At 44.2% G+C, this 12,452-nt stretch overlaps 1 protein-coding gene and 1 long non-coding RNA gene across 4 annotated transcripts; both read left to right on the plus strand.

Moving 5' to 3' along the window:
• Positions 1–286: 286 nt before the first annotated feature.
• LOC311150663 (high affinity immunoglobulin epsilon receptor subunit gamma-like) lies at positions 287–6,104 on the plus strand. Of its 3 annotated transcripts, none has more exons than XM_084188161.1 (5): positions 287–431; positions 4,477–4,571; positions 4,849–4,908; positions 5,563–5,628; positions 5,749–6,104. In XM_084188161.1, the coding sequence occupies exons 1-5, from the start codon at positions 377–379 to the stop codon at positions 5,815–5,817; spliced, it is 345 nt and encodes a 114-aa protein (XP_084044287.1). In that variant the 5' UTR covers positions 287–376; the 3' UTR covers positions 5,818–6,104. The 3 variants fall into 3 exon arrangements, with proteins under 3 accessions (XP_084044287.1, XP_084044288.1, XP_084044289.1); XM_084188162.1 differs by having other exon boundaries at positions 5,566–5,628; XM_084188163.1 differs by having other exon boundaries at positions 5,608–5,628.
• A 436-nt stretch (positions 6,105–6,540) lies between these two features.
• On the plus strand, positions 6,541–9,221 carry LOC311150686. Its single transcript, XR_014615127.1, has 3 exons — positions 6,541–6,575; positions 7,571–7,786; positions 7,950–9,221. It is a non-coding gene; the product is annotated as an uncharacterized lncRNA (long non-coding RNA).
• Positions 9,222–12,452: the final 3,231 nt, after the last annotated feature.

Below are 12,452 nucleotides of genomic sequence, written 5' to 3' on the forward strand. Positions count from 1 at the left end.
AAAGTTAATCACACTAACAAGTAGCCTTACACAGTATCCATACTTATTAATTACAATATGGCACATAATGAGGTATCCAGGAACAGTGCAATAATGTATGCATCAGAAATGTGTACATGTTTGTGTTTCTATCTTCTCTTCTCACATACTGAAGTTGACACGTACTGTATCTCTGTGGGTGGGGAGGGGACAACCGTGTGGTTTTAACATTTAAAAACGGACACCAGTATGAGCCTATAACTTCCTGCTACAGCTCTGTGCACTTTCTGTTCAGAGGTGTCAGAAACCCACAGACAGCCATTGAAATAACAGCAAGTACTCCAACTCTCCATCTACTTTCTTTAACCGTGTCTCTCATTTTGTGCCTCCTACGAAGATGTTTCGGGGATCTCTGATCTTGGTCGCTCTACTCTTGAACTTCAGCCTTGCAGGTGAGAATCCTGTTTTATTTTACATTAAATGTTTTATTCCATCATGGACAAGTACATTTATACTATATATATATATATAGAGGGACCGTCACGAACGTTGAGAGACGGGTCAGACCAAGGTGCAGCGTGAAAAGCGTACATGTTTATTAAACTCAATAAACATAAACAAAACAAGAAAACAACGTAACGTGAAGTCCAAAGGGCTATACACATACAGTGGGGGAAAAAAATATTTAGTCAGCCACCAATTGTGCAAGTTCTCCCACTTAAAAAGATGAGAGAGGCCTGTAATTTTCATCATAGGTACACGTCAACTATGACAGACAAATTGAGAATTTTTTTCTCCAGAAAATCACATTGGAGGATTTTTTTATGAATTTATTTGCAAATTATGGTGGAAAATAAGTATTTGGTCACCTACAAACAAGCAAGATTTCTGGCTCTCACAGACCTGTAACTTCTTCTTTAAGAGGCTCCTCTGTCCTCCACTCGTTACCTGTATTAATGGCACCTGTTTGAACTTGTTATCAGTATAAAAGACACCTGTCCACAACCTCAAACAGTCACACTCCAAACTCCACTATGGCCAAGACCAAAGAGCTGTCAAAGGACACCAGAAACAAAATTGTAGACCTGCACCAGGCTGGGAAGACTGAATCTGCAATAGGTAAGCAGCTTGGTTTGAATAAATCAACTGTGGGAGCAATTATTAGGAAATAGAAGACATACAAGACCACTGATAATCTCCCTCGATCTGGGGCACCACGCAAGATCTCACCCCGTGGGGTCAAAATGATCACAAGAACGGTGAGCAAAAATCCCAGAACCACACGGGGGGACCTAGTGAATGACCTGCAGAGAGCTGGGACCAAAGTAACAAAGCCTACCATCAGTAACACACTACGCCGCCAGGGACTCAAATCCTGCAGTGCCAGACGTGTCCCCCTGCTTAAGCCAGTACATGTCCAGGCCCGTCTGAAGTTTGCTAGAGTGCATTTGGATGATCCAGAAGATGATTGGGAGAATGTCATATGGTCAGATGAAACCAAAATAGAACTTTTTGGTAAAAACTCAACTTGTCGTGTTTGGAAGACAAAGAATGCTGAGTTGCATCCAAAGAACACCATACCTACTGTGAAGCATGGGGGTGGAAACATCATGCTTTGTGGCTGTTTTTCTGCAAAGGGACCAGGACGACTGAAAGGAAAGAATGAATGGGGCCATGTATCGTGAGATTTTGAGTGAAAACCTCTTTCCATCAGCAAGTGCATTGAAGATGAAACGTGGCTGGGTCTTTCAGCATGACAATGATCCCAAACACACCGCCCGGGCAACGAAGGAGTGGCTTCGTAAGAAGCATTTCAAGGTCCTGGAGTGGCCTAGCCAGTCTCCAGATCTCAACCCCATAGAAAATCTTTGGAGGGAGTTGAAAGTCCGTGTTGCCCAGCGACAGCCCCAAAACATCACTGCTCTAGAGGAGATCTGCATGGAGGAATGGGCCAAAATACCAGCAAGTGTGTGAAAACCTTGTGAAGACTTACAGAAAACGTTTGACCTGTGTCATTGCCAACAAAGGGTATATAACAAAGTATTGAGAAACTTTTGTTATTGACCAAATACTTATTTTCCACCATAATTTGCAAATAAATTCATAAAAAATCCTACAATGTGATTTTCTGGATTTTTTTCCTCATTTTGTCTGTCATAGTTGACGTGTACCTATGATGAAAATTACAGGCCTCTCTCATCTTTTTAAGTGGGAGAACTTGCACAATTGGTAGCTGACAAAAAAAAAAATTCCCCACTGTACCAGCCTGACAGGAAACAAGATCCCACAATCAACAGTAGGCAATAGGCTGGACCCTGGTGTGGAAGACCCCGAACCTGGAGAGGGGCTGACTTCTGGGTCTGAAGTGGAGTCGCTGACCGGAGCTGAACTGGACCCCGGTGGAGAAGACTGCTCTGGCTCCGGAGTGTAACCGCTGACCGGAGCTGGACTGGAACCCGTTGGAGCGGACTGCTCTGGCTCCGGGGTGGAGCCGCTGCCCGGAGCTGGATCAGGCACCGGTGGAGCGGATTGCTCTGGCGCCGGAGTAGAGCCGCTGACCGGAACTGGACTGGGCACCGGTGGAACAGGCCGGGCCGGACTGGGGACACGCACCACTGGTCTGGTGCGAGTAGCAGGAATGGGCCGGGCCGGGCCGGACTGGGGACACACACCACAGGTCTGGTGCGAGGAGCAGGAACGGGCCGGGCCGGACTGGGGACACGAACCACTGGTCTGGTTCGAGGAGCAGGAACGGGCCGGACCGGACTGGAGACAAGCACCACAGGTCTGGTGCGAGGAGCAGGAACAGGCCGTGCCGGACTGGATACACGCACCACTGGCTTGGTGCGGGCAGCAGGGACGGGCCGTACTGGACTGGATACACGCACCACTGGTTTGGTGCGGGGAGCAGGTACGGGGCTTACCGGGCTGATGAGGCGCACTGGTGACACAGTGCGTAGAACCGGAGCAGGATATACTGGACCGTGGAGGCGCACTGGAGACCAGGAGCGTTGAGCCGGCACAACCCGTCCTGGCTGGATGCCCACTTTCGCACGACACGTGCGGGGCGCTGGCACAGGACGCACTGGGCTGTGCATGCGCACTGGCGACACAGTGCGTATCTCCGCATACTTAGGTTCCTCTATGAACACACGCTCCTTCTGTTGCCTGACCAGCTCCTCTCTCCTTGCCTCCACTACTTCCTTCTCCCTTTGAGCCTCCTGTAGCGCCTCCCTCTGAACGGATACCTCCTGCTCCCTCTGATCTAACAGCCCCCGTAACGTGGTGGCCTCCTCTCTCAGACTCTCGATCCGCAGGTCTTGGAGGACCTCTAGAATAGCGGCCTCCTCCTCTCTAGTCAGCCCTTTCCCGGCCTCCTGCTGTCTCGTCGTCCACCCCGTGAGCCCCCCCAAAATGTTTCTTGGGGCTGCTTCTCGGGCTTCCTCTTCGGCCGGCACTGTTGATGTCGCCGTTGATCCTCTCCTGCCTGGGCTTCCTCCTTCGCCCAGGGTCCTTTACCTGCCAATATCTCCTCCCAAGTCCAAAATGACTTCCCCACCTGTGTCCAGGGTGTCTGCTGCTCCTGGGCACGCTGCTTGGTCCGTTTTTGGTGGGATCTTCTGTCACGAACGTTGAGAGACGGGTCAGACCAAGGTGCAGCGTGAAAAGCGTACATGTTTATTTAACTCAATAAACATAAATAAAACAAGAAAACAACGTAACGTGAAGTCCAAAGGGCTATACACATACCAGCCTGACAGGAAACAAGATCCCATAATCAACAGTAGACAATAGGCTACCTAATTATGATCCCCAATCAGAGACAACGAGCGACAGCTGCCTCTGATTGGGAATCACACCCGGCCAAACCTAGAAATACACATCTAGATCCTAAACATAGAAATTCTAACATAGATCCTCACGCCCTGACCAAACCAACTAAAGACAACCGGCCTCTCAAGGCCAGGGCGTGACAGGGACATGTATAATCAGTGTACTATGACAATTACTCCTGATCCTCAACCTAATGGGCTAGTAATACAGCACTCTATGCAATAGATTATTTAAGCAATAAAGCACGAGGGGGTGTGGTATATGGCCAATATACCACGGCTAAGGGCTGTTCTTACGCACAACGCATCACGGAGTGCCTAGACACAGCCCTTAGCTGTGGTATATTGGCCATATACCACAAACCCCCGAGGTGCCTTATTGCTATTATAAACTGGTTACTAACGTAATTAGAGCAGTACAAATAAATGTTTTGTCATACCCGTGATATACCACGGCTGTCAGCCAATCAGCATTCAGGGCTTGAACCACCCAGTTTATAATTATCTTTACATTACATGTGTAATTCATTATTTGCAGTATTACAACATGAACAGATAAAAATAGTAGGCCTGCGGTTGATACATTTTTTTTTCATTAGTGATATCTATGATGGTATAGTGATGATGATGATGATGATGCAATGTGATCCTATAATGTGTGCAGAGGCCCAAGTGCCAGATGGGAAACTGTGTTATATCCTGGATGGGATTCTCGTGATCTACGGCGTCATTCTCACCATCTTGTACTGCAGACTGAGGGTAAGGAATTATAAACGCACTATAACACATTATAAAACATCTCACCATCCACAAAACATATGATACATCTGGGTATGCAGCTCACACATATCTCCATGACCACATTAATAATATTCATACTGTAAAATGCTATTTATATTTCAACAATAATAGCACATTCAAGACATCAATAACAATATAACTGCCTCAGCAATTGAAGATCAGCTCCCACATAAATAGAATACGTTTCACATTCACACAGTTGTTTAATTAAAATGATATTCATCATGTTCCTCAGATGCATCCCATCTACATAAACACTGGCGGGTATCCACAGGGCACTGGCGGGTATCCACAGGTACAATAAACATTTGTGTGCGTGTGTAAGAGGGAGAGAAAATAAGAGCGAGAGAGAATGTGAATGTGTATTGGGCATGTATATATGACACAATACTCTCAATAACCAATATTCAACTGTAGCTTTCTTTACAAACCAGAAAATGTATGTATACATCTGAATGTTGATCAAATTCAGCTGGCGAAATGATTCATCCTGGTTGTTCAAGAAATTAGCGATGTAAGAGGAATATGTCAAGTCATATGCTGTTTTACCATGTCACCTCGAAGTCCACAGTTCTGCTTTTCCTGTTAACGAGAACTGACCACCAACCCTGCTACTTATAAACACAGTTTCCATTACAGTCAGACTAAAACGCAACACTATATCCTGTTACACAGAAAAGATTACGTGATAGAAAGAAAATCAAACTACAGTGGAAGCTAAGAGAAGTGAAAGCTTTAAACGGTCATATCATCACCCTCTGTCTCTAGTCTTCTACACCAATTCCTGTCTTTGCCGATAAAAATAAATAGAGAAGGAGAACATGAGATATAGGGAAGGAGGAATGATGTTCTCCTGTTAAATGTTCTTCTGATAAAGTAAATTATGTGTGTGTGTGCATGTGTATGTGTTTGTGTGTGTGCATGTGCATGTGTGTATGTGTGCCTTCAGCAGATAACAGCGCAGATAACAGCTCTCATAATTTCCATTTTACAGAAAGGAGAGGGACTTTACGCAGTAAGATAATTTTTCTTATTCTTATTATAACTTAAAGTATATCATAAATGACACAAAGAAGATTGCAGTTTTAAGGATTTCAAGTTGTTTTCAAGTCCCTCACTGTGCTTCCTCTCACAGGGTTTGACCCATAAAGGTCAGGACACCTATGAGACCATCAAGGTGCAGAAGAAAGCGATGCTGGTGTGATAAAGGAAGAAGGCAGTAGTATGAGTGGTGGTAAACAACAAACCACAACCCGGTCTAACATGGCATTTCAATTAGTTTAGATCTACATGACTGCTTGCTTTCCTTTCCAAATCATCATGCTTAGGTGAGGTAGGGCCAGTAGTGTTGGTGGCTGTTGACTGGGGGCCCAAGATGGGCAGTGTTTAAGATGCATTTAGATTATTCTGTAAAGCAGCCCTTTCACTTTCTATAATTGACTATCAATTAACTTGTCATTTAAATGTTTTTATTTAAAATATTAAATGATTCAGAAACAACCTTAAATCAGGGTCCGATGTCTTTTTTTATTACAGCTTCATTGACATTAATGTATTCTGTCCATGTTTAAATTGATATGACAAAACCATATGAGTGTTATACTACTGTGTCACCGTGGGAAGAACCCCAAAAAAGGCTCAACAACCTGAGTCTGACTGACTGACCGACTGCATGTGAGATTATTTTATCTGTCAAAGCAAGGTATCCTTGCTTGAGCTCAAGAAAGAACAGTAGATGGCATTCACAGATCCATAGTTCCAAATTATTGGTGCCTTTACATTGAGACTTACCCACACACCAGTGGGTTGCCATAATTTTACCCTGGAGGCTTGTTTTTATCATGTCCGAGGCATTTCTAGGACAGTGAGATGTGTTTCACACATAATTGCCTAGAAGGAAGGCAGGTCTGGGCTTTGCGCCCTGAATGATACACCCTATGACGGCTTCCGGTGTACTGATGGGTAAGTAAGTAATTAAGTAATTTTTCCTGCAAGCCACCTAGCTAGTTAGCTAACTTTAGTTTATCTACTGAAACCCATATTGTGTATTGCTGGCTAACATACTACTTTGTTACAGTGGGGGGAAATCTAATTATTTTTCTGTTTGCTAACTTCACTAGGTAGCTATCTAGCTAGGTAGCTAAGTTAGCTAAACAACTACCGGTAGCCATATCTATAACTAAAAATAGAAGAGGTTTTACAATCGGAGATCTTTTGTATCTCGATTGTAAAACCTGTTATCTTTTTAGTTGAAGATATGGCTACTAAACAGCAAGCTACAACATTACAACCAGCCAACTAAAGCTAGGTTTACCAGCAAATGTTAGCACATGACTAGAGTTTGCTAGCTAGTTTGCCTGGTGCCTGCTAACTTGTTAAGCGCCATGCCTCGCGTTTGTAACTTGTTAACAAACATGTAACATCAGAAACTAAATAATTTTACTAGCTAGCTATGTAACATAATTAACGAGGGTTGACATTGGTTATGATTATGACCGTGGATGCCTTTCAATCTCACAAAATTGTAGGCATGATGCAAGATAGGATTCCAAACAGATTTAAATAACAAGTATTGTATATCAAGAAAGCTAGCTAGCTAAGTTTACTAGCAAACAATAAGGAGAAACAATAATGCAACAATTTACTTTCGTAAATCTCTAAAACTGAAGTTGGTTTTACTATTAAAATATTTGCCTAAGCATGCCTGATAGACATGGCTGTAGGTAGATACTGTCTGCCTACCTACCTAGGCAGACACTGTCTGGTCATTGTGTAAAGGTTGAGGGTTATGTCATGTTTCTTTCTATTAGGCTAGATATTGTTGTTAATGTAATCGCTGTGCCTGTGCACATGTATGCATGTTCAACTAGTCTACCCTAATGTTGTTATGCTGACACAGTTCAACTGTCGTTCAAACTACAATAGAGTATAATTTTTTTAATTTTTTTGTCTTACAGAAAATACTGTGGTTGCCTGGGCTTCTTCCTGGAGTGGATACAGAAACAGAATTCCTTTGCCTGCGTGTCTGTCACGTCTACTCCCGCTCCGGTGCTCGACGTCGCCGGTCTATTAACCACCGGTCCTGGCAACCCATCATTACGCACACCTGGCAACCACCATTACCGCCACCTGCTCTCCATCATGAGGCACACCTGGACTTCATCACTCCCTGAGTACTTCCCCTTTATCTAGCACTCCGTTGTATCACCAATTAAGTAGTATTGTTTCCTGTTTTCATGTTTAGACACTACTCCTGTTTTTGTATTCACTCCATGTTCGTTCCTATTAAACTCACCGCCTGCACTTGCTTCTTGACTCCTTGCGTCTCCATTACAGAATACTACCTCACAGAATGGAAGCAGCAGCCAACCGAGACATCTCGAAAATGGTCGGCGAACAGGGGGACCTACTTTGCCAACACCACGACCAGCTGGCTATGGATGAGATCCTCTGCATTCTTCAACGTCTAGATCTTCCTCAAAGGACGTCACCCCCAACGAGCAGAGGATCTTCTACCATGAGTTGACCCAGCGAGCCAGCACCCCAGCCCATTCAGCAGTCTGCCCAGGTCAGCGATGCCCGTTTGTCCCTTCCGGACAAATATGACGGGACTCCATCCAAATGCCGTGGCTTCCTCCTCCAGTGCTCCCTCTATTTTTCTCATCAAACGGGAGACCCCACCACAGAGAGGTCCAAGGTTGCCGCAGTTATTTCCCTGCTGACCGAGCGGGCGTTGGAGTGGGCTATGGCCGTCTGGGAGAGAGGAGAGGAGGAGCTGGGTTCCTATGGGAGGTTCATGGCTCTGTTCAGACGAGTACACTCCCATCCACATCGACGGGGCAACAGTGGAGCAAGTAGACAGCTTCAAGTTCCTCGGTGTCCAAATCACTAAAGACTTAAAATGGTCCAAACACACACACACAGTCGTGAAGAAGGCATGGGCCCTCAAATCCTAAAAAGTTTCTACAGCTGTACCATTGAGAGCATATTGACTGGCTACATCACTGCTTGGTATGGCAATAGCACCGCCCTCGACCGCATGGCACTACAGAGGGTTGTGCGGACAGCCCAGTACATTATTGGGGCCGAGCTCCCTGCCATCCAGGACCTCTATACCAGGCGGTGTGAAAATAATCGTCAAAGACCCCAACCACTCAAGCCATAGACTATTTTATCTGTTGCCGCACGGCAAGAGGGGTAGATCAGCTTTAATATTGCAGATAGATTGCAACTTACATCAATGTAATTGTCTGCATCACTTCCAATCCCTCATATGTTTTTTTCTCTCGCAAATATATATATGTCACGCCCTGGCTCTGGGACTCTGTTATGTTGAGCCAGGGTGTGTTGTTTCTATGTGTTTTGTGTGCTAGGGTGATTATCTAGTTAATTTGTTTCTATGTTGGCCGGTGTGGTTCTCAATCAGAGGCAACGTGTATCAGCTGTTGCTTGTTGTCTCTGATTGGGAACCATACTTAGGCAGCCTGTTTTCCACAGTGTGTTGTGGGATCTTGTTCCGTTTGGTTTGTGTAACCGTAGGACTTCACGTTTCGTATCGTTTGTTGTTTTGTTCGTGTGGTGACTCTAATAAAAGAAGTATGTTCACTTATCACGCTGCGCATTGGTCCACTTCTATCGACGATCGTGACAATATAGTGCCTTGCAAAAGTATTCATCCCCCTTGGCGTTTTTCCTATTTTGTTGCATTACAACCTGTAATTTAAATTGATTTTTATTTGGATTTCATGTAATGGACATACACAAAATAGTCCAAAAATAGGTGAAGTGAAATTTTAAAAATAACTTCTCCAAAATTAATAACGAAAAAGTGGTGCGTGCATATGTATTCACCCCCTTTGCTATGAAGCCCCTAAATAAGATCTGGTGCAACCAATTACCTTCAGAAGTCACATAATTAGTTAAATAAAGTCCACCTGTGTGCAATCTAAGTGTCACATGATCTGTCACATGATCTCAGTATATATTTACCTGTTCTGAAAGGCCCCAGAGTCTGCAACACCAATAAGCAAGGGGCACCACCAAGCAAGCGGCACCATGAAGACCAAGGAGCTCTCCAAACAGGTCAGGGACAAAGTTGTGGAGAAGTACAGATCAGGGTTGGGTTATAAAAAAATATCCGAAACTTTGAACATCCCACGGAGCACCATTAAATCCATTATTAAAGAAAGAATATGGCACCACAACAAACCTGCCAAGAGAGGGCCACCCACCAAAACTCATGGACCAGGCAAGGAGGGCATTAATCAGAGAGGCAACAAAGAGATCAAAGATAACCCTGAAGGAGCTGCAAAGCTCCACAGTGGAGATTGGAGTATCTGTCCATAGGACCACTTTAAGCCGTACACTCCACAGAGCTGGGCTTTACGGAAGAGTGGCCAGAAAAAAGCCATTGCTTAAAGAAAAAAAGAAGCAAACACGTTTGGTGTTTTCCAAAAGGCATGTGGGAGACTCCCCAAACATATGGAAGAAGGTACTCTGGTCAGATGAGACTAAAATTGAGCTTTTGGCCATAAAGGAAAACGCTATGTCTGGCGCAAACCCAACATCTCTCATCACCCCGAGAACATCATGCTGCCACCACCATGCTGTGGGGATGTTTTTCATCGGCAGGGACTGGGAAACTGGTCAGAATTGAAGGAATGATGGATGGTGCTAAATACAAGGAAATTCTTGAGGGAAACCTGTTTTAGTCTTCCAGAGATTTGAGACTGACGGAGGTTCACCTTCCAGCAGGACAATGACCCTAAGCACACTGCTAAAGCAACACTTGAGTGGTTTAAGGGGAAACATTTAAATGTCTTGGAATGGCCTAGTCAAAGCCCAGACCTCAATCCAATTGAGAATATGTGGTATGACTTAAAGATTGCTGTACACCAGCGGAACCCATCCAACTTGAAGGAGCTGGAGCAGTTTTGCCTTGAAGAATGGGGGCGGCAGGTAGCTTAGTGGTTAAGAGCGTTGTGCCAGTAACCGAAAGGTCGCTGGTTCTAATCCCCGAGCCGACTAGGTGAAAAATCTGTCGATGTGCCCTTGAGCAAGGCACTTAACCCTAATTGCTCCTGTAAGTCGCTCTGGATAAGAGCGTCTGCTAAATGACTAAAATGTAAATGTAAATGGGCAAAAATCCCAGTGGCTAGATGTGCCAAGCTTATAGAGACATACCCCAAGAGACTTGCAGCTGTAATTGCTGCAAAAGGTGGCTCTTCAAAGTATTGACCTTGTGCGGGGTGAATGGTTATGCACGCTCAAGATCCGTTTTTTTGTCTTATTTCTGGTTTATTTCACCCAACAAAGTATTTAGCATCTTCAAAGTGGTAGGCATGTTGTGTAAATCAAATGATACAAATCCCCCCAAAATCCATTTTAATTCCAGGTTGTAAGGCAACAAAATAGGAAAAATGCCAAGGGGGGTGAATACTTTCGTAAGCCACATGTCTTATATGGGCAGAAAGCTTAAATTCTTATTAATCTAACTGCACTGTCCAATTTACAGTAGCTGTTACAGTGAAAAAATACCATGCTATTGTTTGAGGAGAGTGCACAACAACAAAAAATGTATCACTGCAACTGGTTTGCTACATTCACCTCTGAAGGTAAATAATGTACTTACATTCAGTAATCTTGCTCTGATTTGTCATCCTGTGGGTCCCAGAGATAAAAATGTAGCATAGTTTTGTTTGATAAAATCCATTTTTATATTCAAATGTAGGAACTGGGTTCTACAGTTTGAATCCTTGCTGTCTCTGGCTCCACACCCACCTCTCCCGGCCATCTAGATGTGTGAAGGTTAGTGTATAAGCTAATGATCCATCATGTATGACATTCCTGGGAGTGTGTAAACTTACATGTTGTATTACCATATCATTTTGGTATGTTCTCTATAGTTATGTACTTGAAAATGTATCAATTGACCAATTCCGCACATTCAGGCAGACTTGATACAAAATAGTCCAGTATTGCAATGCTTCACTGGCTCAATCTGACACTTTGCGCACACACTGCTGCCATCTAGTGGCTAAAATCTAAATTGCGCCTAAACTGCAATATTATATTGTGGACTTTTTCTTGCATTTCAAAGATGATGAAACAAAAATAGAAAACGCATGTTTTTTTGTTTGTATTCTCTCTTACCAGATCTAATGTGTTATATTCTCTTACATTAATTTCACATTTCCACAAAGTTCAAAGTGTTTCCTTTCAAATAGTATTGTGATGACCTGACTAGATCATAAAAGAACAACTGTCCAGACAGAGGATTGAGTTTACGAATGGACGGTTTATTAAACCAACTTTACACAGGCTACTGTTTGGCCGTAGCCCACGCCAAATAAATGAAAGATAACCCACAAGCCAATCGTGACCTTCTCTTGTGAAGCCCAGACGTAAAAAGAGAGAGAACAAAGGCTAAACCTGGTCTTAACTTCCAATGCTCCATCCCCCTGCCCAACCCCCCTCCACGCCACTCCGCCAACCGCCAGGATGCCCGGCATCAGAACATTCCAGGCATTCCCGTGATTGGCAGATAGCAGGTTGATTGACATGTCGGACCCCGCGAACACTGGGTACTGGTAGGTACAACACAACCATCTACTAGCCTAACACATAACACACAGCTGTCTGTGCGGGTCGCTACAGTATCAAGACTATGCATATCCTTGCTTCAGGTCCTGAGCTACAGGCAGTTAGATTTGGGTATGTCATTTTAGGCGAAAATTGAAAAAAAGGGTCCGATCCTTAAGAGGTTAATGCAGGGCCGACAGACAAGTTGCTTACTTTTTTCCCTACCATTGCATTGGCAAAATTGATTGACAATGTGTA

Source organism: Coregonus lavaretus, assembly GCF_964263955.1.
Source record: "Coregonus lavaretus genome assembly, chromosome: 23".
Lineage (NCBI taxonomy): Eukaryota > Metazoa > Chordata > Actinopteri > Salmoniformes > Salmonidae > Coregonus > Coregonus lavaretus.